At 37.6% G+C, this 27,766-nt stretch overlaps 1 protein-coding gene across 2 annotated transcripts; it reads left to right on the plus strand.

Moving 5' to 3' along the window:
- The first annotated feature begins 769 nt into the window (after positions 1–769).
- Positions 770–27,396, plus strand: LOC105251801. Of its 2 annotated transcripts, XM_011258823.3 has the most exons (18): positions 770–1,397; positions 4,624–5,060; positions 6,741–7,054; positions 8,301–8,698; positions 9,269–9,607; positions 9,704–9,848; positions 10,052–10,460; positions 10,634–10,729; positions 13,300–13,675; positions 13,966–14,175; positions 14,366–14,920; positions 15,645–15,947; positions 17,218–17,512; positions 19,482–19,754; positions 23,810–24,231; positions 24,570–24,755; positions 24,917–25,263; positions 26,186–27,396. In XM_011258823.3, the coding sequence occupies exons 1-18, from the start codon at positions 1,215–1,217 to the stop codon at positions 26,235–26,237; spliced, it is 5,340 nt and encodes a 1,779-aa protein (XP_011257125.2). In that variant the 5' UTR covers positions 770–1,214; the 3' UTR covers positions 26,238–27,396. The 2 variants fall into 2 exon arrangements, with proteins under 2 accessions (XP_011257125.2, XP_011257127.2); XM_011258825.3 differs by lacking the exon at positions 10,634–10,729 and having other exon boundaries at positions 818–1,397.
- The last annotated feature ends 370 nt before the right edge of the window (positions 27,397–27,766 follow it).

Consider the following 27,766-nt stretch of genomic DNA (forward strand, 5'->3'; position numbering starts at 1 on the left):
TTATTTAACGCCAAGGACGTTAACCGGGGGACATTTCCCTAGCGATTGTAGATATATTTTAGGTGATTAGGGGATCTAAATAAAGGGTAGCATAAAATATGGCATGAAAGAGGGGAAGAGCAAGAATAAATATATAATTGTAGATATTCTACACGATTGATCGGATTATATCGAGAATTCTGTATTAATATCGTATGACGAGAAGAATGCTTCTTACCCCTCGAAGCGATCTATCGGTTACCAAAAGAACCAAGATTTCTTCCCCTGAAATTTCTCAGTAAAAACAACCGCGATCGTGTCGCCAATTAATTAATAGAATGAAAGTTTACCGCGCGACTCGCAAATAATCCGGGAGAAGACATTCACGACGCGTGTTCCCATCCCCATCAACATTATAAAACGCGGATAAATATCACGGTATTAATACGCAAGGAGGATTTACCGCGTTCATAAAGAGAACGTTACACGCGCTCGGGGACGTTACAAATACTCCCACCGATCGCTACCTCGTCATCATCATCATCATCATCATCATCATCATCATCGTCATCCCTCTTTTCTCTTCCGCAACATCTGCCACACGATTTCCGCTCCCTCCCCTCCCCTCGTCTCAATTTCTCCCACGCTTCCGCTCCCTCCATTCATCCCCCTCTATCCCGCAGCCTGCGTCTCTCCCGTGCCCACCCCTATCCCCTATCCCTTTCGCTCGCGCACCCTCTCTCAGTCGCTTCTCTCCGACTCGCCGAGAGAAGGGCTCGTCATCCCTCGCGAGGACCACCGAGACGCGTCGCTCCGGTCGCGTTCGCGTCTGCCAACGTCGCGTCGCGGTAGACCGTCGTCATCGTCGCCGTCGCGCTCGCCGTCGTCGTATCAATCGCCTGGGGTCCGTGAGGACGACAGTTTATCGCGGGCAGATCCGTGTGTCTCGCGAGTGCCGCGCGAGAGGGACACCACCATCGGGTGGCGAGAGGGACGCACCATGAACGTCCCGCGGCCGCGGGACTCGCCGACGAGATAGTCTACGTCGACGAGGAGGCTGGCTGGCTGGCTCGCGGCTCACCCTCACGGTCGTGCCTCATCGCATCCCCGAGAGCCGGGAGACACTTCTCTCGCTCGAGAGGGATAAAGCGGGTGTAGATCGATAGGCCAGCTGGTGCGCGTGTTCGCAGAGTTTTCGCGACCGGTCGCTCGGGGTGCTCGGGGTGCGGCCCAGGATGGTGAAGGCACCGAGCATGGGACCCGCCGGCGGCCCGGCGGGCATCAGGCGGATTCATCCCGGTCCCGAGATAGCCATGAATCCGAGAAATCTGCCCACGGCATCCGCGAGCATGCCGCCCGCTATGCGAGGGGATGCCAACGCCGTCGACAGAACGACGCCCCAGGTTTATCATCCCCAGGTACGGATCCTCGATCTTCTCGATGATGGACGTGTTTACGTCGGGAAGAGGGAGGGAGGGAGGGAGAGAGATGTAGGTGCACGTCCGATCGCGCTGAAGTCGGTTGAGTTATGTGAATGGCGCTTTTTTTTTTTTTTTTAGTAGAAATGCATAATGATAGAGGATAAATGAAAAATAGATGGACCTAATTAATATGCATTATAGTCACAATTTTGTTGGTATTTAATTATTTATTTGTAATTAATTTGCTAATTAATTTATAATTCATTTCGCGAGATTATCTTTCTGCAAAGATGATTAGAAATTTTATTCGTTGTATAATGTATGCAGAATATTCTGTAATGTAACCTGATTATGTTGATTTAAAAAATAATACTTTAATACCATTATTACACACGAGTCACGTTAAATGAGATAATGTAAAGCCTTTATGCTTTACGCACCTTCATGTATTACAGATACATTTATGTCTTAGAAAGCTACAGCTATTGAAGTTTATTAATCACTTCTGCGCGCCGCTCGAATCTTATTACCGATAATTAAATTCAATTATAATGTTTAAAGTTGATTTCATTAATGGATAAGCATATTTACTCTAACTTATATCTACCTTTTAATTTTCCATATATTATAAAAGAGCGACCTTTGAAGAAAATATCTTTATTTATATATGCAATCCGTCCTCTCTCTCCTCTATTATTAATTCCTGTATATCTTTTATATATTTATTCACGTGCGCGTAAAAACCAAAACCGCTTGCAGTTTCGCTCGCGCAACGACTTTTAATTAAAGAAATATGTTAACATTGCAAACACGGAGATGACGAGCTTCCTCTTTGGATGAAAAAGGTAATATTATTCCGATCATCCTCTCATCCTTTGAGAACGAGGACGTTGCTCGCGCTTGAAAATCCGTTTCCTGCGATCGAATGTAGGTCAGTCTCCTAGAGAGAAATGCTGTTCTCTCTCTCTCGGAGGAGGCCGCGAACGTCGGTTTATTTCCCCCGTCCTTGCCTCGTCGTCGATCTTGCCGCTTAACAACGATGAACGATCTAAACGAATCTTATTACCGGAAACTGATAATACGATAACCATTAGACGACTAGAATGGTAGGTCCATGGCGCGGATGGAAGATAGCGGAACTCCATGTTTAGCAAGGAATAATGCAAGAACGGTAATGAAGTCCGGGAAATTACAGAAGTTTAATGCAGCGTCTATTACGATTTCCGATAACGATGGCTCTCGGCACAATGAGTCGCGTATAGCGATGAAACTTCGATGAATGAAGCAGTTTACCGTATTCGATCAAAGAGCGATACGGTTTTTAAATGCCCCGCGGAAAACAATAACTTCTACGCGCGACGAGAGTTTCGTGTGTGTATTTTCATTTTATTTTTCTACAAGAGAAAGAGTCAAGTTATTTTACCACCCGTAAGTCTCGAGTGCTATTTTTAAAGAAACACTCCCAGTTTTTTTCGCGTTATATTTTTCCAAACAGAGTTTGCTATAAATTTGATATCGACAAGTAATATTTCTCTTTCAGCCGAGATTTTTTCAATATCGAGAATAATATCGATCATTAATATCTCGTATATGGTTTAAAACTTTTTTTCAATTTCAGCGTTTTTCTAATGCATAAAAAGAAGTGAAGAGAAAAATTTTATTATGTAACTGTAATTATAATCATTTAGAAATATTGAATATATATAGAGTAAAATATAGCGTTCCATATAGTGAATTTACTTTATTTATTTAGAAATTTTTTTCAACGGCTAATTCTTAATAATCCTCCCCTTTTCAATTTTGTTTCTTCGAATATATTAGCTTCTCATCGCGATACTCGAGTCGAGATTTTTCTGCCAATTTCGATCTCAATTTTCGATTTATCATTGATTTTAAAGTTTTAAGTAATCAAATCACTTTCTTTCGAAACTTAATTTTTAGCTTTATCGAAATTTGATATCGACAAATAATATCTCTCTTTCAACCGAGATTTTTTCAATATCGAAAATAATATGTCAAAAATAATATATCGATCATTAATATCTCGCATATAGTTTAAAACAATTTTTTAATCTCAGCGTTTTTCCAATGGACAAAAAGAAGTGAAGAGAAAAATTTTATTATGTAACTGTAATTATAATCATTTAGAAATATTGAATATATATAGAGTAAAATATAGCGTTCCATATAGTGAATTTACTTTATTTATTTAGAAATTTTTTTCAACAGCTAACTCTTAATAATCCTTCCCCTTTTCAATTTTGTTTCTTCGAATATATTAGCTTCTCATCGCGAGACTCGAGTCGAGAATCTTCTGCCAATTTCGATCTTAATTTTGAATTTATCATTTATTTTGATGTTTTAAATAATCAAATCACTTTCTTTCGAAACTTAATTTTTAGCTTTGTCGAAATTTGATATCGACAAGTAATATCTCTCTTTCAGCCGAAATTTTTTTTAATATTGAGAATAATATCGATCATTAATATCTCGCATACGGTTTAAAACTTCTTTTTAATCTCAGCGTTTTTCCAATGGACAAAAAGAAGTGAAGAGGAAAATTTTATTATATAATTGTAATTATAATCATTTAGAAATATTGAATATATATAGACTAAAATATAGCGTCCCATATAGAATTTACTTTATTTTTTTTTTTCAACGGCTAACTCTTAATAATCCTCTCCTTTTCAATTTTGTTTCTTCGAATATATTAGCTTCTCATCGCGATACTCGAGTCGAGAATCTTCAGCTAATTTCGATCTCAATTTTCGATTTATCATTTATCTTGATGTTTTAAGTAATCAAATCACTTTCTTTCGAAACTTAATCTTTACTTAGCTTTGTCGAAAGCTCCTCTTTCAAACTTCTAAGCGGGAAATTATTCATTTATTGTCTACTTAAAGTATAAAGTAGGATCGCCATCCTTACAAAATTAAACTATGGAAATCTTTGAGAAGATTCTATAAATGTAAATAAAAGCAAAATTTGGACTCGGGAGGAAACTTTATTAATCGCTTTCTGGAGAGTATCAAAATATCATAGTTCATCAGTAAATTACATATGAATAGTCTCGCGCAGCAATGCATTCCAAGAGTATCCCCGTTTCTCGGATCTCATAAATCATTTCGCGTATCAATCAACGTGTCAGCCCCGGACGTAATCCAGTTCCCGCGACGTACGCGAGAGTACACTTACATACGATCCTCTCGGTTCGCGACAGGTGGACGTTTCAACGCAGGTGGACCTCCACGGTGGCTACGGCGCTCCGGGCAACCTGGACTCGTGGGATCGTCGCGCGACCCCGTTGTACTCGCGCGAGGACATCAAGGAGCAATACTGCATCACCAGCCGGCAGCTGGACGCCGTCGAGAAGTCCGGCGGCGGTTTCTTCGGGTGCCTGTCGACGAGGGGCCCGTCGCCGTGCAGCTCCACCAGGAACTCCATCCTCTCGGCGTGCGTGCGTAGCGTGCCCAGCGACGAAAACCTCTGCGACGCGCCCTATCCCCGCAGGCCCCTCCAGATCATGTACCGTCAGCCTTATCCGACCTACGCCCGCGGCCTGTCGCGCTACGATCTCGAGGACGAGGCGGATTGGATCGAGAGTTCTTACTTCAGACGAAGGCCGAGATCCTTCTGCACCGTGCCCGATCCAAAAAGGTAAATACAGGATCTCGATCTCGAAAAGTGACCAACGAGTCGAGATTTAAACTCTTAAGAAAGCTAGCTGTCAATTTTTTACAGAGATGTAAGCACAAGTCACTGATGTATTTTTCTCACGTCCACGTGTATTGTCAATATTTTTCGTAAAATGCAATTTGACTGTTTTGTCAAAAGTGATTGTCAGTTACCGATAAGTGCGATATACTTGCATCAACACGTGCAAAGGCAATAATATTTGGCTCCTTGGCTATGTCGAGGAGCCGAGTTCCTCGGATATTTGGGGCAAATTACTCTGGCGGGACGCGTTTAGAATGTATGTATCTAGTGATCGATTTATTGGTAAGGACTTTGGTAACGTAATTGATGGAAAGGCGTGTCGCGTCGTAGCGACGAGTGTGCAAACGGAAAGGCAATGAAATTGGAATTTAAGACCTTCGCACACGGCCAAATCGTTCCTTCGTTTTCTAATTAAATAAAAAATTCGAATAAAAATAGAAATAAAAATAAAAATTCGTTTTCTAATTAAACAATTATTCGGAAATAAAATGAAAACTGTTAAAAAAATGAGTTTTATGCATTTGAAAAGTATGAACAATTTCCATTTAAAAAAAAGCGATGAATTTTTGGCAAGAAATCTGTAGCAAAAATGCATGATTTTTACGTAGTCAATAAAAATTATCTCGAAAATCCACCTTTGCACTTACATTAATAGAGAAAAAGAGAGAAGAAACATCCTATGGTTTTAGATAGACCTGATATAAAAACGATATTTATATAGCGCACGATGTTCCATCGACTGTTACGTGTAAAGCCTTCCGTGGTCTCCCCAGTGTATAGCGTGCGCACCTAAGGGGTTGGGTTTATTTCTGATTAGCATGAGTGCCGCAGCGTCCCTTTATCAGCTTTTTAAGGTCAACGGAAAGCGGTCAATTAAAAAATTATAGTTGCGCGCAAAATCGCCGTTTATATGCGGAATATACAGAAGAAAATCCAGAGGCAATAAAATAGATTTTAGTACGACGGTATAATTATAGCGCCTTTTGTGTGCGCCAGCGATGTTATTTTAAATTTATTATCATCTTTATTAGTTTATTTATCGTTCATTCTCCGCGATTGTTTTGCGATAAATGAAAATTAATCTTGCACAATAGCATCTAAAATATTCTGACGATTAATACATGTACGATTTACGTATATAATGCATTTGAGGGTCATCTATTTCTCGATAGAATGACATAATGTCATTCTGTTTCCTGCGATAGTATCTGTAACACGTGTAATCCAGTTATATTTGCAACAATGTCTATGTACATGACCATTATCTTTTGACAATGCAGCCTTCTATCCAGTCCATTTCATTTTTATTATTAACTACAAAATATAATCAATACATTATTTTATCGATTAAAGTAATCTTCTATCGCAATTACGCGTAAATTACATTAACTTGATCATTTTAATAAAGGTAATTTTAATATCTTTTTTTAACTTGATAATATTTTAAATTAATTAATAATACAATTTTTAAATTAATCATAGTTTCTTTCATATCAGATCACTTTTAAGAGAAATTTTGCCTCCAATTTTACTCATATTAATTGATAAGACAAGTCAATCATAAGAAAAAATTTAATGCAATACGTAATTTGACGAAACGCATGATTCTCTCTCACCAAGATACACCTGGGTGCCGGAAGACGAAGAATCCATGAGACTGGAAGGTCCGCGGCCGGTGTTACCGCCGGTGATACCCCTTCCTCCTTCCTTGACGACGATGCAAGGACCTCAGGTTCCTAAGACGAAGCACGTGAGCTTCGCGCGATCGCACACACTTACGTCGTTCGAAGTCCCAAGAAACAGAAGCCCACCGAGGCCACATAATCCGGAACGTCTTATAGACTCGCAGCCGACAATGCAGAATGCTATACTGCCTTCGTCCTTGCCCTTAACTCATCCTTACCCTGGCATTGAGCCACGTGTCCTCGTACTTGGTAAGTATACTTGCTTCTTGCAATCGTATCGAGTAACACGATCGCAAAGTTTCTCGCATATACACGTGTATAAACTCTAAACGTACGTACAAACGTATGAAATATAAATACAACAATCTAAAACGCTTGGATTAATTTTATTGGAATTTAATGCGCCAGATATTTTGCGTCGCGTAATGATCCTGTACGAGCTGTTTTGATCCCAAGCCAAGTATCACAGATTAAGCCGGACGAATAGTTGAGGCTATTTATCCGTGGCCGGCAAAGTTCGTTATAAGCTAGATTAACACTCGAGAAATTCTGACCTGGGGGAAAAGACGAAATGGGATATGAATATATCGGAGGGTGACGTGACGACGAAATAAATTTGTATAAAATTATATATCGATTTGTCGAACTAAAATCGCTGAATTCTATATTTTAACAATTCTATTTTCCCTTAACAAATTCGAAAAGTTAATTTTACAAAAATCGAAAGGACATTTAAGGATGTTTTGTACCTATTTTCAAAATATTGAGAATTTTATGAAAATTGTACAGAATGTGCTTACATATGTTTAGAATCTTCAGTACAATTTTTAAATCGATTCACTAAAGCGTTCACAAGTTATAAAGATTTTAATTTGCACCGAATTAAATTATGTTCTTATGGGAAACGTACAACCACGTCGATTCAAATGACAAAAACACATGGAAATAATATTCAGAATTTATTTAAAATTTGCAAAAATTTAGATACAGAGGAAATATCTGGTCAAATAATATTAGTATCAGTATCAAATAATATTAGTATCAGTATTATACAAATACTGATTAAAAAGATATTAAATATAATTCAATGAAGTTAACCATGTATCTGTCACAAGGCGAAATTCTCTGCCAAAAGTTAATTGTTTCGATTAACAAAATTCGAAATTTCATTAAAAACGCAATAAATATTAAAAAATATTTACTTCTCTGCGTAGCTACAATAAAATCAAATTGTAATATTCCACACAATTTCTCATACTCAAAATCTACCAAAAGTAGATATATTCGTCAATATTGATTTTCAGCTACTTTTTGCTGGATTTATACATACAAAACATCCTTAAACAAATTCTTTATATTATATTCTTAGAATATTATATTCTTAGAATTTATATTCTATAAATCGATATTAAAAAAATAGTGCATTATTTTTTTTTCAAGAACGTCGATTTACAGGATAGTTTAGTCCACTTGTAGCGATCTCCCTGGGTTCCAGAGAAACCACCTAAACGCGGTGCCATGAAGACCCAGGCGACGCAGACCGAGATCCCAGCGATGTTTCGCGGTCGCGTGCTCCCGGTGACCCTTAGTCCCCGAACCATCCATCGGGTCAAGATGGTTTCGCAGGGCGCACAAACGAATGGTATTTTCAACGGGAGAAAATTGACAAAGAGTTATTCGGAAGCCGGACAATTGGGGACTCCGCTCGGCGGCGGCCAGGTAGGCGCGCCGACGAAGGAGGAGATCGAGCACGAACCGCTTCACAGGACGCAAAGCGAGGAACCACCGAGGTCGCCCTTTCTCGTTTCAACGACGCCACCGCTGCCCCCCTCCTCCACCACCGTCGTTATTGAAGAATCCTTGCCAAATGGAGACATTGTCCCCGCCGAAATTGTGAGTACTCCGACACTTTTTTGCACATTTTACGAGAAGAAAAAAAATGTGGATTGTTATCCCGCGCCATGTTTTTGCCATCGAAAACGTCCCGCTTAGATATAACTCTTCAAATAATCTAGAAGAAGAAAATATACCTGAAATTGTATTTTGGATAAGAAAGATAATTTTAGTTTTCATTTATTTGACTTATTTTTAGTATAAACAGAATTTTATCACGAGATAAAGATAGTTTTTAGAATTTAGGATGTAAAAATAATATAAAAATAGTATCTTAAAAAACGTTAATGATGAAAGCAGATATTTTAAAATACGCTACATTAATGTATAATAAATCTATCAAACATTATCTTAAATAATTTGCTAAATATAACTGTTTTTATCTAAAATAAAAATAAATATAATACATATTTTAATATTTTAGAAAATATTAAAGATAAAATATCAAATTTGTAAATAAAAATAAATATTAAAAAAAACATTGGTTGGACGACGAAAAGTTGTTAGACAACTTGCAAGTGAAAAACAAAAATGTAATTCGAAATTCACCCACAATTATATTCGTTTCAGCCTCGTTATCATCGTAAGTCCCTCGACATCGACGATCAGGAGATCTTCATAAATTTCAAACCAGCACCGGTGTCGCCAGACGCGCGAGCGCTTCTCAGCCGAATCTCCGAGCCTACGCGTAGATTCCTACCCCTTCAAAAGACCTTCTCCGACGGCGAGATTCGTATCGAGAGACGCGAGCTGATCGGCGAAAGTAGCGAGCCGAGTTATCCTCACACCTGCAGGAGGAATCAGCAGGACTCCTGGGGCAGAGTCAGAACGCCCGTCCAATTTTCCTCGACGCCCGAGGATCTGTCCTTGTTGCGAAGCCTCTCGCCCCACGAGGATCATCATGAAGAGGTAACAAAAGAAAAATATTAGAGCTGTTTTGTGAGAATTGATTTTTTGTCGAAATTAAAGAATAGGTTGTAAGAAACATTCTGTCGCATATTTCAGGAGTTTCACGAAAATCTAATACGTCGGGGTCTTTTCCGAAAGAGGAGCGTATCCCTCGAGGACGGCGTGCAGGGTCTGTCGTCGGACGACTTTATGCTTCCTAGGTCACTCCCTACTTCACCCACATCGCCAACTGCAGCAGCAGGTACGTCATGTATCATCCATACACAATATCATCCATTTTTATTAGTGAGCTTATATATATGAAATCAGTGAGATTGTTGAAGCAGTCTTTAAATTCGACTATCAGACTAAATATCAGGCAATAAAATTACCCCTTAATAATGATCCTAAGAAATCATCTGTAATAAATGAATATTCAATTAGCATCGGCGGTATTCTTTTCAGCGCCACGTAGGATCTTGCAGACTCCGAAGGACGATTCGTTGCCGAGCTGCGCCTTATTGCCCGCGGCGATATGTCCGGCTGCCTTCAGCATCGGAACCGGCATTCCCGGCACCAGCATCATCGGCCAGGCGGCCTCGCCGTTCGCGTCGAGCGATTCATTGACCAACGACGTCACCAGGGACCATAGCGACGGGATATGGAACGAGTCGCAAGCAACAGTTCTCCAAGCGGACTCGTTGGCTTTATTGACGCCGTCCTCGAGAAGAAGGCACCTCCTGCTGCTGCAACATCAGCAACGCTCCTCGATGGACACCGAGGCTCTCGATGTCGAGGACGAAGTGGAGCCTTGTCCGCCGAGTCCACGAATACGCCTGGAACCGGCCACTCCGGTGCAACCCCTCACACCAAGGTAGGCCCCTAGTTTATTTGTTTCGAGAGAGTTTTACGCGCGGTTGAAAGTTATTAAAGTCAGGACGTGTGCGAGGGAATATGTCGAAAATTTCGATCGAAAGATGTTAAATGAGAATTTTTTCGTATCGGCGCTCTTGTGTATGCTTTATTTAAAGGAGATACTTTTTGCAGACGCCATTACAGAATACAAGATCTGTTACCGGTACAGTTTCAACAAATTTACTACAATGATGTATCCGCAACAGCACATTTTTATGCCTACGATATGTAAGATTATAACGTATTTTGATCCGATAGTAGAGCACCCCAAATTTTAAGTAACTTCTAAACTAAATCATCTTCGCAACATTTTTTGTCTTATTTTTAGATGTCTTTGGAAAAACAACATTCTGTCAATTATATCGAAAATTTAAAAATAGGCTGAAGATAATACATTTACATCCACATCTGCCTTCGTTTCTACGATCCCCCCATTTTAAAAATCGATATAATTGATGGAGTTGAATAGTTTGATAGAAGCTTTACCCTAAAGAAATTTAGAATTCTTGATACATTTTACAAAATTAAATTTCAACAATTAATACTCGAAGCGCAAAAATAAAACGGAAAAAATTATGCCAATTTTTTAAATTCTTAATTAAAAGTGATTTCCTGTTATTATAAATTTATTAAAATTTCGTATTAAACTTTTTTTGTCATTATAACTTTATTAAAAACTGTTCTACATAGCATTTGAATTTTATCAAAAAGTATTTTGATTTATAATGATTCTGATAAAATTAAAATTACGAGAATGTAAAGTTGGCATTTTTGGACTTTTACTTCTTACATTTAGAGCTTATGCTTTGATCAAACCTTAATTAATCTAATTAGCGATTCAACTAAGATGAATCTATTTACAGAAAAATGTTTCAAAATTTTTAAATTTATAATCCGTGTTATTTTTAATCTAATTTTTCTTTTCATGTATCAAACAATAAAAATTTAATAATCCTATTCATATTGTAATAAAATATATCAATAGAATATAAATATTATTTGATAAATTAATCGCTAATTAAAGTTAATTGACAAGTTTTATCAAAGCCGTTCGTAATCACCATAACTCGTTTCGTTATCAGAAATCGATATTTTTTCACGTCCTTCCATGTATATAAATATTAAGATGAGATTATCTTGAAATATTCCACGAGATATTTTATACATTTTGTGTCGGGATATAAAAAATATCTCGTAAAATATTTGCTTTCCTTCGATTTGACGTTAATAATTTGATGTAGGATAATAAAAAAAAATCGATTCGTGCAAGAAAGATGATTTCACTTAAATAAAAGTGAGCGGAGACTTCGGCCTCCTGCCGTAGAAAACTTGGCAGCGAGATACTCTGCTTGTTTCATAAAGATCAACAACGAATCTTAAAATTCCAACGAGAAAAGTTATTTGCTATATCCAATTCTACTTTCAAGGAAAACATCGCTTGTAACATTTTACGATATACACCCTGTATATACGCCCCCATCCGTGCTTATCCTTGTTTTTGTTTCGATTTATATATATATATATATTTTTTTTTTTTTTAATTTTTTGCTCGCTAATCTTTTATTATTTCGATAAAACATAATTATAATTTCAGTCCATAATAATTTTCTTCCGGTATCAATCTAAATCCCTATCTAAATAGGGGATTAGGGAGGTTTTGGCAACGAGGAGAGATTGATCCTCTTTAAGTCATGTCGTTATTTATACACATAACTTCTTCCTCTGTGATGATTCATCAGCATTTGTATATAACATCTCATTCTCTCTCTCTCTTTTTTTAATATGTACATATATATATATATATATATATATATATATATTGTATATAATTGAAATGTTGCTTCCCCTCTGGCCTCCCTCTTCCGTCCGTGGGATCTTTGCATTAAAGTCCCCACGTTTTTCCTCCAGTATCGAATCGTCTATTCTGTATATAAGCCGCCATCCGTGCTTATCTTTGTTTTTGCTTCGATTTATATATATATATTTTTGTTTTTTTTTTTAATTTTATGATTGCTAATCTTTTATTATTTCGTATTTGATAAAACATAGTTATAATTTCAGTCCATAATAATTTTCCTCCGATATCAATCCAAATGCCTATCTAAATAGAGGATTAGGGAAGTTTTGGCAACGAGGAAAGATCGATCCTCTCTAAGTTATGTCGTTATTAATATGCATAACTTCTTCTTCTGTGATGATTCATCAGCCTTAATGTATATAACATTTCATTCTCTCTCTCTCTCCCTGTCTTTATAATATGTACATGTATATAAAATTGAAATGTTGTTTCCCCCCTGGCCTTCCTTTTCCGTCTGTGGGATCTCTGTATTAAAGTCCTCACGTTTTTCCTCCAGTATCGAATCGTCTATTTCTGTATATACGCCGCCATCCGTGCTTATCCTTGTTTTTGCTTCGATTTATATATATATATTTTTTTTTAATTTTTTAATTGCTAATCTTTTATTATTTCGTATTTGATAAAACATAATTATAATTTTAGTCCATAATAATTTTTCTCCGGTATCAATCTAAGTCCCTATCTAATAGGAATTAGGGAGGTTTTGGCAACGAGGAAGAATCGATCCTTTCCAAGTCATGTCGTTATTAATACACATAACTTCTTCCTTTGTGATAATTCATCAGCATTAATGTATATAACATCTCATTCTCTCTCTCTCTCTTTTAATATGTACATATATATATATATATATATAAAATTGAAATGTTGCTTCCTCCCCTGGCCTCCCCTTTTCCGTTCGTAGGATCTCTGCATTAAAGTCCCCACGTTTTTCCTCCAGTATCGAATCGTCTATTTCTGCGAGCAACGGCCGACCGAGGAGCGGGTTACGTCGCGCTAGTCCAGGTCCGCCCTTATCGCAGCCCCAGTCGCAGTCGTCGAGCGAGTTCGGCTTAAGCCTGGCGAGGACCGACTCGGGCGGCCGCACCAACACCGATCTCTCCGAGACCTCCGAGGATTACGTCACTGCCAATACTTCTACGGAAACCGGGACCACCACTGGCACGTCCGCCACGACCAGCTCCTGGTCGAGGCCACCGCAGACATCCAGCGCCGCGGCGTCGGCGGCGTCGGCGCCGGCTTCGACCACCGCGACCGCCGCGGAAGGCAGCTCCTTCGAAAGCGCCAGTTCGATCTACAGCCTGGCGAGGAGCGAGGTAAGCCCCGTCATCTTCCAGGATTATTCGGATATTAAAGAATTTTCGGATGAATTTATAATGTAATTAAAGTGTCCCCGTTTTCGCTCGCTACCCTCTTTGATTGGCAAATTTAATTTTCTTTCAGAAGGTGTAATTAACGATCACTTTAAGATTTGAAATCTTCAATTTATATCATTAATCTGATTTAATAATAAGTTTATAGATTGCCTCCAAAATTAGTCGCGCAACGAAATCTTGTCGCATTCATACGAGAAAGAAATCTGATTGATACGTACCTTCTGCCTTAGGCCGTCATCGAGGAGCCGTGTAGTCCGCCGCCGATTTTAGAGGAAGCGGAACTCGCATTTGGATTAGAACTACCTCCGCCGATGAGGTCCAGCAGCAGCAGCAGCTCGGGTAGCTACGATCTAAAGGATGCGATGACGGATCCGAATAACGACCTCGAGCAGGTCGCTTCACCCAGTGGACATACCTCAGAGACTGAATTAGATCGAGATGTAAGTAATGTAAGAGACCATATCGAAGACAACTATTAAATTTATGAAAGGTTTGAAAAAAATAATGAAAATAAAAGAAGAGAGTGTATACAAATAAAAATCGCGGTAAATTGTTATCGAAATATTTAGGTTGATTAAAATATTTTTATTCAGGAAAATAATCTCTATTAATAAGAAAGAATTTCAATAGGAGGGTCACCGATCGTCGTCTGGAGGTTACGCCGAATCGCCTCCTGACGTTCGCATGTGGAGCGAAGAGGAGCGTCGTCGGAAGAAGAAGACCTTCAGCCTGGACTTCCTCGGAAGTGCGTCGAACAATGTCGAGCTGGAGCACAGCGCGGAGCCGGCGTATTCGGAAAATGTCGAGGTCAGTCCAACGCCGAGTCATCGTCATCGATCGCGAAGCAAACCGACGTCGGCTCGGAGTCCCCATCGGAATAATAGGAAGCGAGACGCGATGCAACAGTCGACGCAGCAGCAGCAGCAGCAGCAACAACAGCAGCAACAACAGCAGACGCTCAGCAGAAGCCCTCAGAAGGACGAATGGAGAGTCGAACAGGTCGAGGACGGTCCTCATGCGCCGACGTCCGACGATTCTAGCTGCAGTCATCATTATCATATGCATCACCACCATCATCATCACATGCATCGAGACGGTGCGGAAAGTGGAAGGCATCGTCGGACCAGGGAAAGCCCAAGGAGAAAGACCAGCAGTTACCTCTCGACCAGAAGACGTAGCAATGAGGTAAAGATCGTGTCCGTTTTATTATTGACGAAAGGAGAAAGAGAAAGAAAAAAAGAGTTTGCTGTAGTAGGAGTATTTGTGTTGTATGTTTTACAATTCATCCATATCTCTTTATTTCGTCTCTTTCTCGTTTGTACAATGAATCAAAGATCTATTAGAAAGATAAATAGAACAATGATAAAAATGTATCTCTCTGATATTTCACATTATTTTATTATTATAACAGTCTAATGAATAAAAAGTAGGATATAGTAAAAGTATTTTAATATTCTTAAATAGACTAATAAAGTTTCTAGACGGCTTAAATAAATGTTTAATTAAATAACTTTAAATAACTTTAAATCATAATTAAATAAACTTATTTTATTTATTTTAATTAACTATACATTAAATTAAATTTAGTTTAAATTAAATATAATTTCAAACGATTATTTCAAATTCGAATTCAATTTTATTATTAAAAATGTATATTTTTTAAATAAAAATATATTTGTCTATTTACCTGAAATAAAATGCTATACGATGTTAGAAAATATCCAAGTTTTTTATTAGTTAAACTGCCATATATAATTACTAAATAAATTATTAAAATCTTACTTTCTTACTTAATGAATTATTATTATTATTAATTACTAATTATGTATACATATATGTCAATTATTTATTTATAGGTGTGATAGATATAAATTATTATTCATTTATCGCGAATGAAATCGCGTTGCAGGATAAGAACGCGGCGTTGACAGGTAGCTTGCCGCGAAGAAAATCGCGCCTCGCGGATGATATAGTTTGCGCCACTCGTCTGAGCCCCGGTCGTTATCAGCGTAGTCCGGGGCACAATGGTCAACGAGCGCTCGTCGTCGAGGCGCAAAGCCCGGAGGCCAGACTGAAGGCATTGTCCGCGGAATCGTTGAGATCCGTCAGCCCCGGCAGCGACAGCGTCTTCTACAGCGAGAGCGCCGATCAGCCCTGCATCTCGGCCGTCGCCGCTTTGGACGCCGCGCACTGTCATCATTGCGGCCGAGAGGTGATATATCGCTTATCATCGCATCACTCGCTCGCCCCCCCTGCATGCATTAACCCTTTGCACTCGGCGTAATCTCTTTGCCTATGCGACTGTTCTTTTTGTTCGCGAAATTTCGCAAACTTTATTTACGTTGACACAGGTTAAATTAAAATTAAGAACTTGTTGGCACTTGAGAAAAATAAAAATTAGAATTTATTTACGTTAACATTTTTTTGTGCATCTTTGCATATATAAGAATATATTTTAAAAATTATTATTTATTAAGACTAATTATAAACATGTTTAGACTATCGCCACAACATCGATAAAAAAAGGAAAATAGATGTGTTCGATTTCAGACTATTTATAACTGCTTTCGATCGACAGACACATTGCAATTAATAATATTGGATTAACTGAGAGGAGATTTCGAGTGTAAAGGGTTAACAGGGTTTAATAACATTTTTTACCATATTTATTCACGATTTCATTCATCATCTACGAAAGATTTTCTTTAGTAATTCTCTTTATCTGAAAACTAGGAAAATAGGCGTAGAATGCATCTAATTTTTCTGCAGCTTTATTGTAGCTTTAAATTAGACTTTATTGCGAATTATAGATACCGAATATTATACTTGTTACTAATTTAAACTGCAACTTTCTAAAAATTAAAGAGTTATTATAATCATTATGTTATTATTTTCTTGAGGTTTTGACATTTAGAAGGAGCCGTAAAGTAAATCCTCTGGATAGTTGCCTTTCTCCCCCTTTGTTTTAAAAATAGCATTCACTTTTTGTAGTTTGCTTTTCACTAGCATCAATTAGACATGTGACTTGCTCTTCTTTGCTTGATAAATTAATAAGCGAATAAATACATAGATCATGAATACATATATCAAACATATTTTTTTTGCACTTTTTATGCATTTTTGAAAGTAAAAATATTTATAAAATTTACATCTATAATTCTTTTGAATAGTGGAAAAAATAATTTATAGTTATACATAATCTATTATTTGCTTTCCGTTTCATGTTTAATCTAATTAAGTAAATAGTATAATTATTTCAACAAGATAATAAAAAATATAAGATAATGAAAAATATAAAAAAAGATATTACTAGGAGCTATAATCACACAGTAGTCGCCTTGATTTTTCCATAGAATGAATGTCCACGAACGAATAACATGATATGTAATGCAAAGTAGATTCTTCTTTCAATCTATTTCGATCTGTCCATCTGTCTGCCTTCTTTCTCTATCGTGTGTGCCCTCCTGTTGCTTCATCCCGAGGTGTCGGAAGAGATCGTTCGACCACCGGCAGGTTTTGCGGACTCCCCGGAAGGACACAGAACATCTGCCAAGCACGTTACAGGACACCGGCTGTATAAGAAGTTTGACAAGAGGTACAGATCGGAAGATCGTGGGGACCGTAGACATCGCCGTGGCAGCGCCGGTAGATCGGACATTCGAGCTAAATCGGAGGAGAGAGCCACTTCTCGATCAGGGAGTAGAGGTTCGATCGACGACACTGGTAGAAGGAGGCTGCAAGCTCGAAGTACCGATGTCAGCATGGAGATCCTCACAGGTGAATTTAATTTATGCAAATAATAAATAATAAATATCTATTTATATATTTTAAATATTTTTTTATATTTTATATATTTTTTGTATATTTATATATTTTATATATATTTTATATTACGTGTTAAATTAATTATATAAAAAAATATAGATATACATATATATTAATATAATAAAAACTTTTCCTATGATTGTTTTTACTATGAGCAATTATGAGGAGGAAATTTAGTCATTTGGAGTAAAAATAAAGATGGCAAGGATTTTTAGCTTATATTAAATTAATATATACTAATTAATCCGTCCAAAAAACATAGATGACCAATAATCGTAGACGTTCTATTTGCATGATTCGACAAAATTTAATTGGCATTGGAGCGATTTATTGTTTTTCCGTGTGACACGTCTCACGGAATATCGGTGACATTCCGAATTTCCTGACCTAAATAAGTCACCCGGACTACTGAGCTTAAATACTCCACGCGGATACGATCGATAGCTAATAATCATAGTTCTTCGATTCTCGGATCCAATAGAACTCGGATTTCGTTGACTCGCGAAATATCTCACGTCTTATTGGCGTTCCGGATTTTTCTTCTTGCATCCTTTTCGCATCCTTATCGTATCCTTCTCGCGATATCTTACCTTTAATTCCTAAAAAAGCACGCTCGAGGGAGCACTACTTGGCTTTCCCGAGCTCGAGACGTAGATAAAACTTAAAAGAAAAAGATGTACCAATATTTTTTTAACAACTTTCAACCGTGTCGCCTATCACACCGAAAGTATGAATTAACGTGTTTATTTACAATGTCAACGACTTTCTTTGAATGTAAATATTACTCACACAAATTTATTTCATACATTTTAGTTACTCATGCATGCGATCAATGTAGTCGCTGTAGTTCCGAGTGTTTTCTTAAAAGTTAATTTCTTGAAGACTTATATAAATAAAGGATTTATTATAAAAAAGGATATATATATAATTATATAATTATTATATATAATATTATATATAATTATTAATTATAATGTATTATATATTATATATTAATTATTATATATTATATTTTATTAGGTATTTAAATATTGTATTTAATATATTATATCGAGATATATTGCGAATTAAAATAATCAATTTGCCTAAAAAGTATATGTACATTATTTATATTCTTTTAATTCTCAATTATAAAGTTATAATTAATGTACATGTTAATAATAATCTACTGACATAATTTTTATTCATTCAAAATATATTTGAAATAATCTAACTTCTAAAAAAGTATTATTTGAAGATTTTAAAATGTCTGTTATTAGTATTTATATTTCTATATGTGTTTATAAATAATTCGCAAATAATATTTTAATATTTGAAATACTATTTTTTAAATTAAATCAGTGTATCTGAAATCTTATATCACTGTTTTAATCAGTAATATTTTCTCTGATTCAATTTAAAATAACATGTTTTATATTTAGACATATTTCTTATTCAGGCCGCTCTTATTTTTAGGTCAGCATTCGTTCTTATTTCGCGTTATGCAAGAGTAAAAATAAATACTGAAAAAAAGATTTAACAACAGTTTATGTAATAACATTAATGTTTCTAGAAAACTGAGGATAACATTAGCAATAATTATTATATCAATAATTTTCTCATTATAATTTATTTCTCTATCGTTGTTATTATAATATCAATATTATTGTAATTTCTGTGAATTAGAATTCAATTATCCTTATATATGTACATGTATATATACATGAGAAATATATAATAATGCAAAATTAAATGCAAAAGTTTATTAATATTAAAAAAGTATCACTTTTATATTCAATTATTTTAGAAATAAATAATATAAAATTTTCAGATTTTTCTCTTCCTCTTTTGCTCTTTTTTTTATAAAATGAGAACAAAATAACATCATTACAGAAACTTTTATACATAATATATTTGTTTTTTTGTTTTCACTTGATGACAGGACGAGAAGACGAAGATACTTATGTGGAACCGTACACGAGCAGCGAATGGATTTATATCGGGGATCTCGAAGAGAGTCATGTCTGGAAAAGGCCCGATAGCAGAGACGGTGACGACGATATCACGGACAGTGTTCATAAGGACAGACGGGACTCTCAAGAATCCACGGAGAGCGAGAAGAATTTTAAGAAGAGATATCAAGCGGCCACGCATAGGATGGTGCACCGAAAGAGTAGCGTTGAGATGTACAAGAGGATACAAACAAAGTGTTTCGGTGAGTCAAGCACCGTTATTTTTATCTGACAACCAATATACCTTAGAAAAAAAATGTAGTCGTTCTAGAATTTGACGTAAAATGTATTCATATGAAATTTTCACGATATTTACACGTTTTCTTCAATTTCATCTTATTATTATTTGAAATACTAATTAAATAATTAGTTTAAAATTACAAAGTTTACTTTTCAAAGAGAAAAACTTTACTTCTTTTATGAAAAACAATTCAAAAGTAAAATCTTTGCCTTAAAAATATTTACGGAAAATAATCATACAAGATAAAGATATTCTTGCGTTGATATAAAAAGATTATAATTAAAAACATAGCTGTTACACAGAAAATTCTGGTTACATTTAAAATCCTATAAACTGTTTTATCGATTTTAATCTTATAAATGCAAGTCCATTAGCGCCTAATAGCGTTATCGCGATCGTCGACTTGAGTTTCACCAATGCAGCTGTTCTATAAATGCTCACGTTTATGTAGAAGTCTAAACCACATTCCAAAATTTCATCTCCGCGTTATAAAATCATTCGGCATAAACGTCTGATGCGGCACAAACGAGCCGCTTTAATGTCGATTTGCGCATCGGCGAAGAATGTTCTTAAATCGTCTCGCGAAGGCATCCGCACGTTAGATCTGCCGACAAGAGGGAGAATCGGGTTCGCGAGAGTGAACGAGGGCGAGATAAAAGAGAAAGAAAGATGGGCGAAGAGAAGCGAGGGCAAGAGAGAATGTCTGGAATGTCGCGAAATAGCGCGAAGAGATAGATAAACAAATAGATCAGACGGATAAGTCCGGAGCGTTAAAATAAATAAAATTTATTCCAAGATCAATTTTCTCTGAGGAAAATCAGAGATTGTATACACAGAGAGAATAACACGCTTTTGAATGAAATATCTCTACAAAAATAAAGAATCAGGCGATGTTGCAAATTTTTCTGAATTTTCTCGATGCGTAGAAAAGCTGTAGCCGCTAACGAGAGTAAACTCATGAATATTCAAGGATATCTAAATTGGAGAGAGAGAAAAATTAAGAGAGCAAGAAAGGAAATCGGGTCACGATGCAAGCGGGAAAAAATGCGGGTAAAGAGAGAGAGGGTGTTTCTTCCCGATTCTTTAAATAAGCACCGCGTAATACTCGGTCTAAATATAACCCACCCGACGAGAGCAGGGGCCGACGTCGAGGCGAGACGTCAAATCCGATTCCGTACGAAAGACGGAGTAGAGGAAGAGCGGAGCCTCGGGGAGAGCGACATGATATCTGCGCGTGTAAAGTCGACGGAAGGTGGCCCGTGTCGGGGACGAGGGGATCCACGAGCGAGGGGGGCCGGTGCGTGACTCGAAGAAGGAGCTTTTGGCAGGCCAGTCAGTGGGTCAGGGCGCCGAGACGCATTCCACTCGAGGCGTCGTCGTCTTCGCGATTCACACCGTTTTCCTCCGTGGAAACGGAGGGTCGACTCTCCGCCATCTGCTCCGGCGCGCGCGAGGGAAAAAAGGGGAGAGGAAGAAACAACAGGGTAGCAAATTCGATCCCTCGAATCATTTTCCCTTCTTCCTTTCATCCGACGACCGACGATGGTGTGCAACTCCGCGAGTTCCGAGTGCGCGATGAAAGTGGATAAGGACGTGACGCTGAAGCAAGCCCTGGAGGAGCTGCTGAAATGCATGCTCAGGGTCTGGTGCAGGGAAAGTCAAGCTCTGGCGAGATTTGGCGCGTCGACGACAGGTAATGTTCCGAAAAAGGAAGTAAAAATGAGACGATTGTGCATCGGTATCGATCACTAGCGGTATTAAAATATGAATAGAAAAATTAACGCTTTAAATGTTCCAAGTTGAAATCTCAAGCCAATTAAATCAAGATTTACAAGATACTTATATACTGTTTAAGGATGTTTTGTACCTATTTTCAAAATATTGAGAATTTAATGAAAATTGTACAGAATGTCCTTACATATGTTTAGAATCTACAATTTTTAAATCGATTCACTAAAGCGTTCACAAGTTATAAAGATTTTAATTTACACCGAATTAACATATGTTCTTATGGGAAACGTATAACCACGTCGATTCAAATGACAAAAACACATGGAAATAACATTCAGAATTTATTTAAAATTTGCATAAGTTTAGATACAGAGGAAATATTTGATCAAATAATATTATACAAATATTGACTGATTAAAAAGATATTAAATATAATTCAATGAAGTTAGCCATGTATCTGTCACAAGGCGAAATTCTCTGCCAAAAATTAATTATTTCGATTAACACAATTCGGAATATTTCATTAAAAACGCAATAAATATTAAAAAATATTTACTTCTTTGCGTAGCTACAATAAAATCAAATTGTAATATTCCACACAATTTCTCATACTCAAAATCCACCAAAAGTAGATATATTCGTCAATATTGATTTTCAGCTACTTTTTGCTGGGATTGTACATACAAAACATCCTTAAATGATCTATAAAATATTTTACTCACTCTAAGAAATGATTTCATATGAAAAGCGATACACTTTCCAGACGCTCATGTGTAAAGATATTTTTTATTATTTCGAAAGTTGACTCTTTCATCTCGCGATCCTTAATTGCAATATCGCGAGGCTCACTCTACAGACAGTTATTATCGTTCATAGAAGCTATGTAGGGATAATGTGTCATTTTGTATTCATGGTTCGATCTCTATTCATGAAACATTGGACGGCGCCAAATTAACGACGACGTAAATAACCGTGGCGAAGATACGCGTCCGTATCTTGACACAAAGATATCGGAAGGTGTACTCTCGACGACAATCGAATGTCGGCCAAGAATCGTTAAGACGTAGCCCGAGTATCTTAATGAGAGCGTACACCTGTCGTCATCAAACGCGCGCGTCCACGTACATATATATCATCTCAACGTAATTGCACCGGGGCATGTAAGAGGACCTATATTTCATTGATGGGACGTGACGTTATTGATATTTACGACATTATTGGTATTGCGACGTATTTTTTTTTTCATCGCGTTTAAATGGATCGAGGAAGCCACGGATGACACACGTACGGTGAATCTAGGATTATACAGGATACACACACATCCCTTTATCCATGTATATTCATAGAACCGGCAATGCTTATAATACTGTATATACGATGAACTTCGCGCGCACAATAAAGTCGCGCTCTTTTTCCAGCGTCTTTCACGTTCATGATCAAAGCGGGGACTAAAACGGACTAGATCGCCAGTGGCGATGGCGATGGCGCAAAAATAAAAGCTTGACGGTGGTCACCTCTGCGTGTATGTGTGTGTGTTAACGAAGGGAAAGGTCTGGGCTCGAAATATGCTCGATTACGTTTGTGGCGCAAACTAGAGCAGCCGCGCGCACTTTTTTGCACGTGAAACGTCGCCATCGTCGATCCATTTTTTCTTCCTCATCTTCTTCTTCTTCTTCCGCCCCGGCCGATCTAGAGCGGCCCCGTAACCGTGCTCGTAATCGTGCCCCGCAACTATTCTCGTGGTGGTCGCTCGATACCGCACGTGGCCTGGCCGTAAAGCGCGCGAGGCTTAACAATTTACCACCTCGGATATACGATTCTCTTTTTGCTCGTGCATCAAATGCTCCTCGTCTAAATATAATCCATCCGGCGGGACGGATTTGCATATTAAACGCTCGTAAGGGGACTTATAAAGCGTATTAAATACCATTTCTTTCAATACAGATAATCGTGAAAATATTTTTGTTATAAGCATATATTTATGAATAATACACATGTAAATAATTATAATAAGATGTATATAATAATATATTTATAAAGCACATGTTTCTTATATTGATTTATAATAATAAAATACAATAAGATTATTTAATAATTTTATTAAATATAATAAAATTATTCACATTTAATATTTCAAATTATTCATAAAAATAAATATATTTTAAAAAATGTACAAAAAAATTGAAAAAATTTTGAATGTTAATTCGTTCAATAATTAACGTATATTAGTTTCCAGGAAAACTATTCTTGTAAACCTCTTAAATGTTCACTTTACAACTTGCATAGAGAGCGACAAGAGGGTAATCGTGAAACGCGAGGCTGGCGGCGAGTTTGGATTCCGCATTCATGGCTCCAAACCCGTGGTGGTTTCCGCGATCGAGCCGGACACGCCCGCGGAGAGTTCCGGCCTCGAGGTTGGCGACATCATCATGTCGGTGAACGGCAGAAGCGTCATGGACGCCACTCACTCGGAGGTCGTAAGGCTCGCGCACTCCGGCACGGACGTCCTGGAGCTGGAAGTGGCGAGGACCTGCAACGTCCTGGCGCCGCGAATCGCGCGCACGGGAGCGAAGGAAGGAGCCGACGAGGCGCCGCTCTGCTCGGGATATCTGTGGAGGAAGTCAACGTCGTCGAGCACGGAGAAGTGGGTTCGCCGATGGTTCGCTCTACGTCGTGACAACTGCCTGTATTGCTACAAGACTGATTCGGTGAGTTGCGAGGGACACGTCCGGCTGCGATAATTAAAGTTATAAAAAGAGAAGGAGAGAATCCGAGTCCCTCTTTTCTCCTTTTTTCCAAAAAATGCACGTTTTTTAAAAACATATTTTTTAATAAATTTATATTTATAAAATATATATATTTTTTTAAATATATATATTTAAAAATATATATATTTAAAAAATATATATATTTTTTAAATATTTAAAAATATAAATTTGTAAGAATGAAGAGAATTGTATAATTCGGTCTGGAAAATTTGAAGTAAAAATTCAGGACTGCTTTGTGCGAGCCACTAAATGTACAATATACTTGTCGCAAAATTCAGGATTCGCAACCGGTGGGCGCGGTGATGCTCCTCAAGTACGACGTAGAGCAAACGCCTGAATTGAGAGTGCACAGTTTCGCGATAAAGAAACAAGGCGCTCCGACATTACGACTAGGGGCCGATACCGAGGAGGCGGCAGCTCGATGGACTATAGTTATACGCGAAGCAGTCGAGAGGAACAATCAGGTAGGCAAGGTGAACAGCTCGATGCAACCTAAGAACGCACGCGAGCGCAGATGAATTTATTTGCATATTTTTTTATACATTATATGTCAAGTCTCTTAGATATTCTTTTCGATCGGAGCTCGTTTATGAAAAAAATATAACGACACGATAATTTCCCTAAGATCGATACTTGGCTGGACTCGTCGCTGAGAATGAGAGAAATGGCGGCGTGCGCTATCGCGAGGCCGGACTGTTTCGGATATCTGAGCAAGCAGCAGGAACACGCGCGGAAAACGTCCTCTCCCACTGGCTGGTCCAGGCGGTATTGCGTGTTGAAGGACGCCGCCTTGTACTTCTACGATGACGCCAACGCCGAGAAGGCGTTCGGCGTGGCGTGCTTGCACGGTTTCAGGGTACACAGCAGCGCGCCCAGCTCCGGCGGCCGGAAGCACGCCTTCGAGCTGCAACCACCGGATCCCACGCAGCGAAGTTACATCTTCGCCACCGAATCAGAAATGGATAAGAAAAGGTGAATATTGTGAGCTTTTTGAAATGTAATGCGTTTATTTACCTAGAATGTCTGCTCTCTGGAAAATGTGGAGTTTCATAAATATTTGTACTTACTTGCAAGACGTGGCTTTTAAAGCTTCCTCTATTTATTTCAAATTGCTATTTTTGAGAAAAGTTACATACACACCTACATATATATCTGGAATGAGAAGGCTACGACTAGTATTCAAAAATTCAGAATTATATATTTTATAATTCTTAAGATGATTCTTGAAAGAACCTATGAAAAATATTTTATTCGGTCCTTAAATTTAGATCCTTTTTTAACAAAATATATTTATATAAAATTTATTTTATTTATATGTTATAATATAAGATGTATTTTTTAAATATTTTAAGAATCAAGGAATTCTCAAAGAATTTTTATAATTTTAGTAGACACCTTATTATCTCCTTACGTGTTAAGTATGAATAATTTTTTTTCTTTTGAGTAGAATGGAGGATGCCCCTTAGAATTGAAAATTGCAATGTTAAAATTCTACCATAAACAAAAAAATCGAAAAGAAAAAGAATTATAAGAAACTGTATTCATCACAAGTTTCTTGAAAAAAATACTTGCGCATATTGTTACTTTGAGAACCCAATTCATAGTCGCATCTTAAACTCAAGAAAAAAGTTTTAAAAAAATTTTCAAAGTGATACAGCCATATGTCTGTTATTTTATTTTAACTATCTAATTGGAAACTTAATTAATCAAAGTTATATTCATAAATTTCCAATTATCTCAATAACTCTAAGAAATTAATAAGTTAAAAACTTTTCCCTGATTGAAGTTGTTCCCTCTCGTTTTTTTGTGAACATCCTTGATTTAATTTATATAGGTTTTCTAATATTATTTCTTTCCAACGTTTACCATGAATAACATTTTGCTGCTATTTCAGATGGTTGGCTGCGCTTGAGTATTCGATTGATCGATGGATAAAGATAGGTTGATGCGAAACAATCCGCCCTACGACGAATCCAACGAGTCGCAGTAGCGAACATCGTCCAAGGAAATCCTCGCCCGTATCTGTTTCCGGTTCCTAACACGTCGCGAACCAGCCACGACGATCGCCGTTGGTTACCTCGACGATCATCACGTACATGCATACACACACAGATACATACACAGACACACAGACGTTTGGATGTTCGCCAAGATTTTTATTTCAACGACATTATTGAATCTCATCGTCACGATCATCATTGTAACTGCTGATTAACAGTGACGTTTACGTGAAAAATTGTTCGAATAAAAGTCAATGCAAGAAAACCAACTTGGCAACCTGTGTTCCACTTTCTGCGCGATCAGCCTCATCGCTGTCGTCGGTTGCTTGTCATCGGAATTGTTTATCAGCAGTAATGCAACTCCATCAAGACCAGAAACTAAAATCGATGACTATAATCCCTCAGCGAGTTTGGCTTCCGATGCTGACCGAGATGGAAAGATATAGCTATAAAGAACGATTGCAATTTCTTTCTCGCGAATAAATGTAAACAGACGCATTTACACGATTCTACGCCATTCGGAATCCGAACTCGTCGAAAAGTTACATTCGATTTCAGGATATAAATTTTTCTTTTTTTTTTTTTTTTTTAATTCATCGCTGCCAAGCTTCCCACATCCCGTCCACATCGTACACCTCATCGTTGGAAATAGCGCTTGGCTGAATTTGGGTTGAAACGTGTGATTGTAAAGGAAGAAAAAAATAACGAATATTATGAAAAATCAAATCTCTCGAAAATTTTATAATAACGGGAATCATTCACGACGGTCCCCTCTGATATGTCTGCGGAAACGAGGAAACCTCCAAGGTTGTGTTTGTCGCTGATACTCTATACGCACATAAAAATATGTTCCACAGCTGAGAAGAGGGAGTATAAAAAACAAATCTTTTTAAGAACGAAACGAAACGAAAAACGCAAATCTCGAATATTTAATAATTGTATAACGATGCGAATCGGTAGGGAAAAAAGTAGTACGCTTCGCGACACGCGTATGTGCATGCGTAGCGATAGTTATGCGTACGCGGTATACGTGCATGTTATGGAATTGCCATTAATTACAATATGTATCGTTATTCTTACCAACAACGCCAGTACTTGTCAACAATCGAAAAAAAGGGAAAAAATCCTCCGCGGCGGGGGGGGGGGAGAGAAAGGATCCAATCGGAAATAACGAAAATCGGAGGGAAATGATGGCGAAATGTGTGCGAGCGTGTCTAAAGATATTATTATTATTGCGTGTGAATTCGTTTTCGCATTTTATCTCTGTGCGATGATGGAAATAAAAATCGAACGTGTTGCGCATAGCTGTCAGAAAGTCGCGCGTAGGGAGGAAGCGCGAGAGGAGATCAGCGTATGTATGTACATTTTAACGAGGAGATAACCCTACACTGGCACATCAGGTTCAGATCCTGTCCGCTCCTACCGGTGTATACGGGGTGTCCCAGAATTTTCGGTACACATTTTACGGATAATTA

The sequence above is a fragment of the Camponotus floridanus genome, unplaced genomic scaffold (genome assembly GCF_003227725.1).
Source record: "Camponotus floridanus strain SB8 unplaced genomic scaffold, Cflo_v7.5 scaffold4, whole genome shotgun sequence".
NCBI classification, from domain to species: Eukaryota; Metazoa; Arthropoda; class Insecta; order Hymenoptera; family Formicidae; genus Camponotus; species Camponotus floridanus.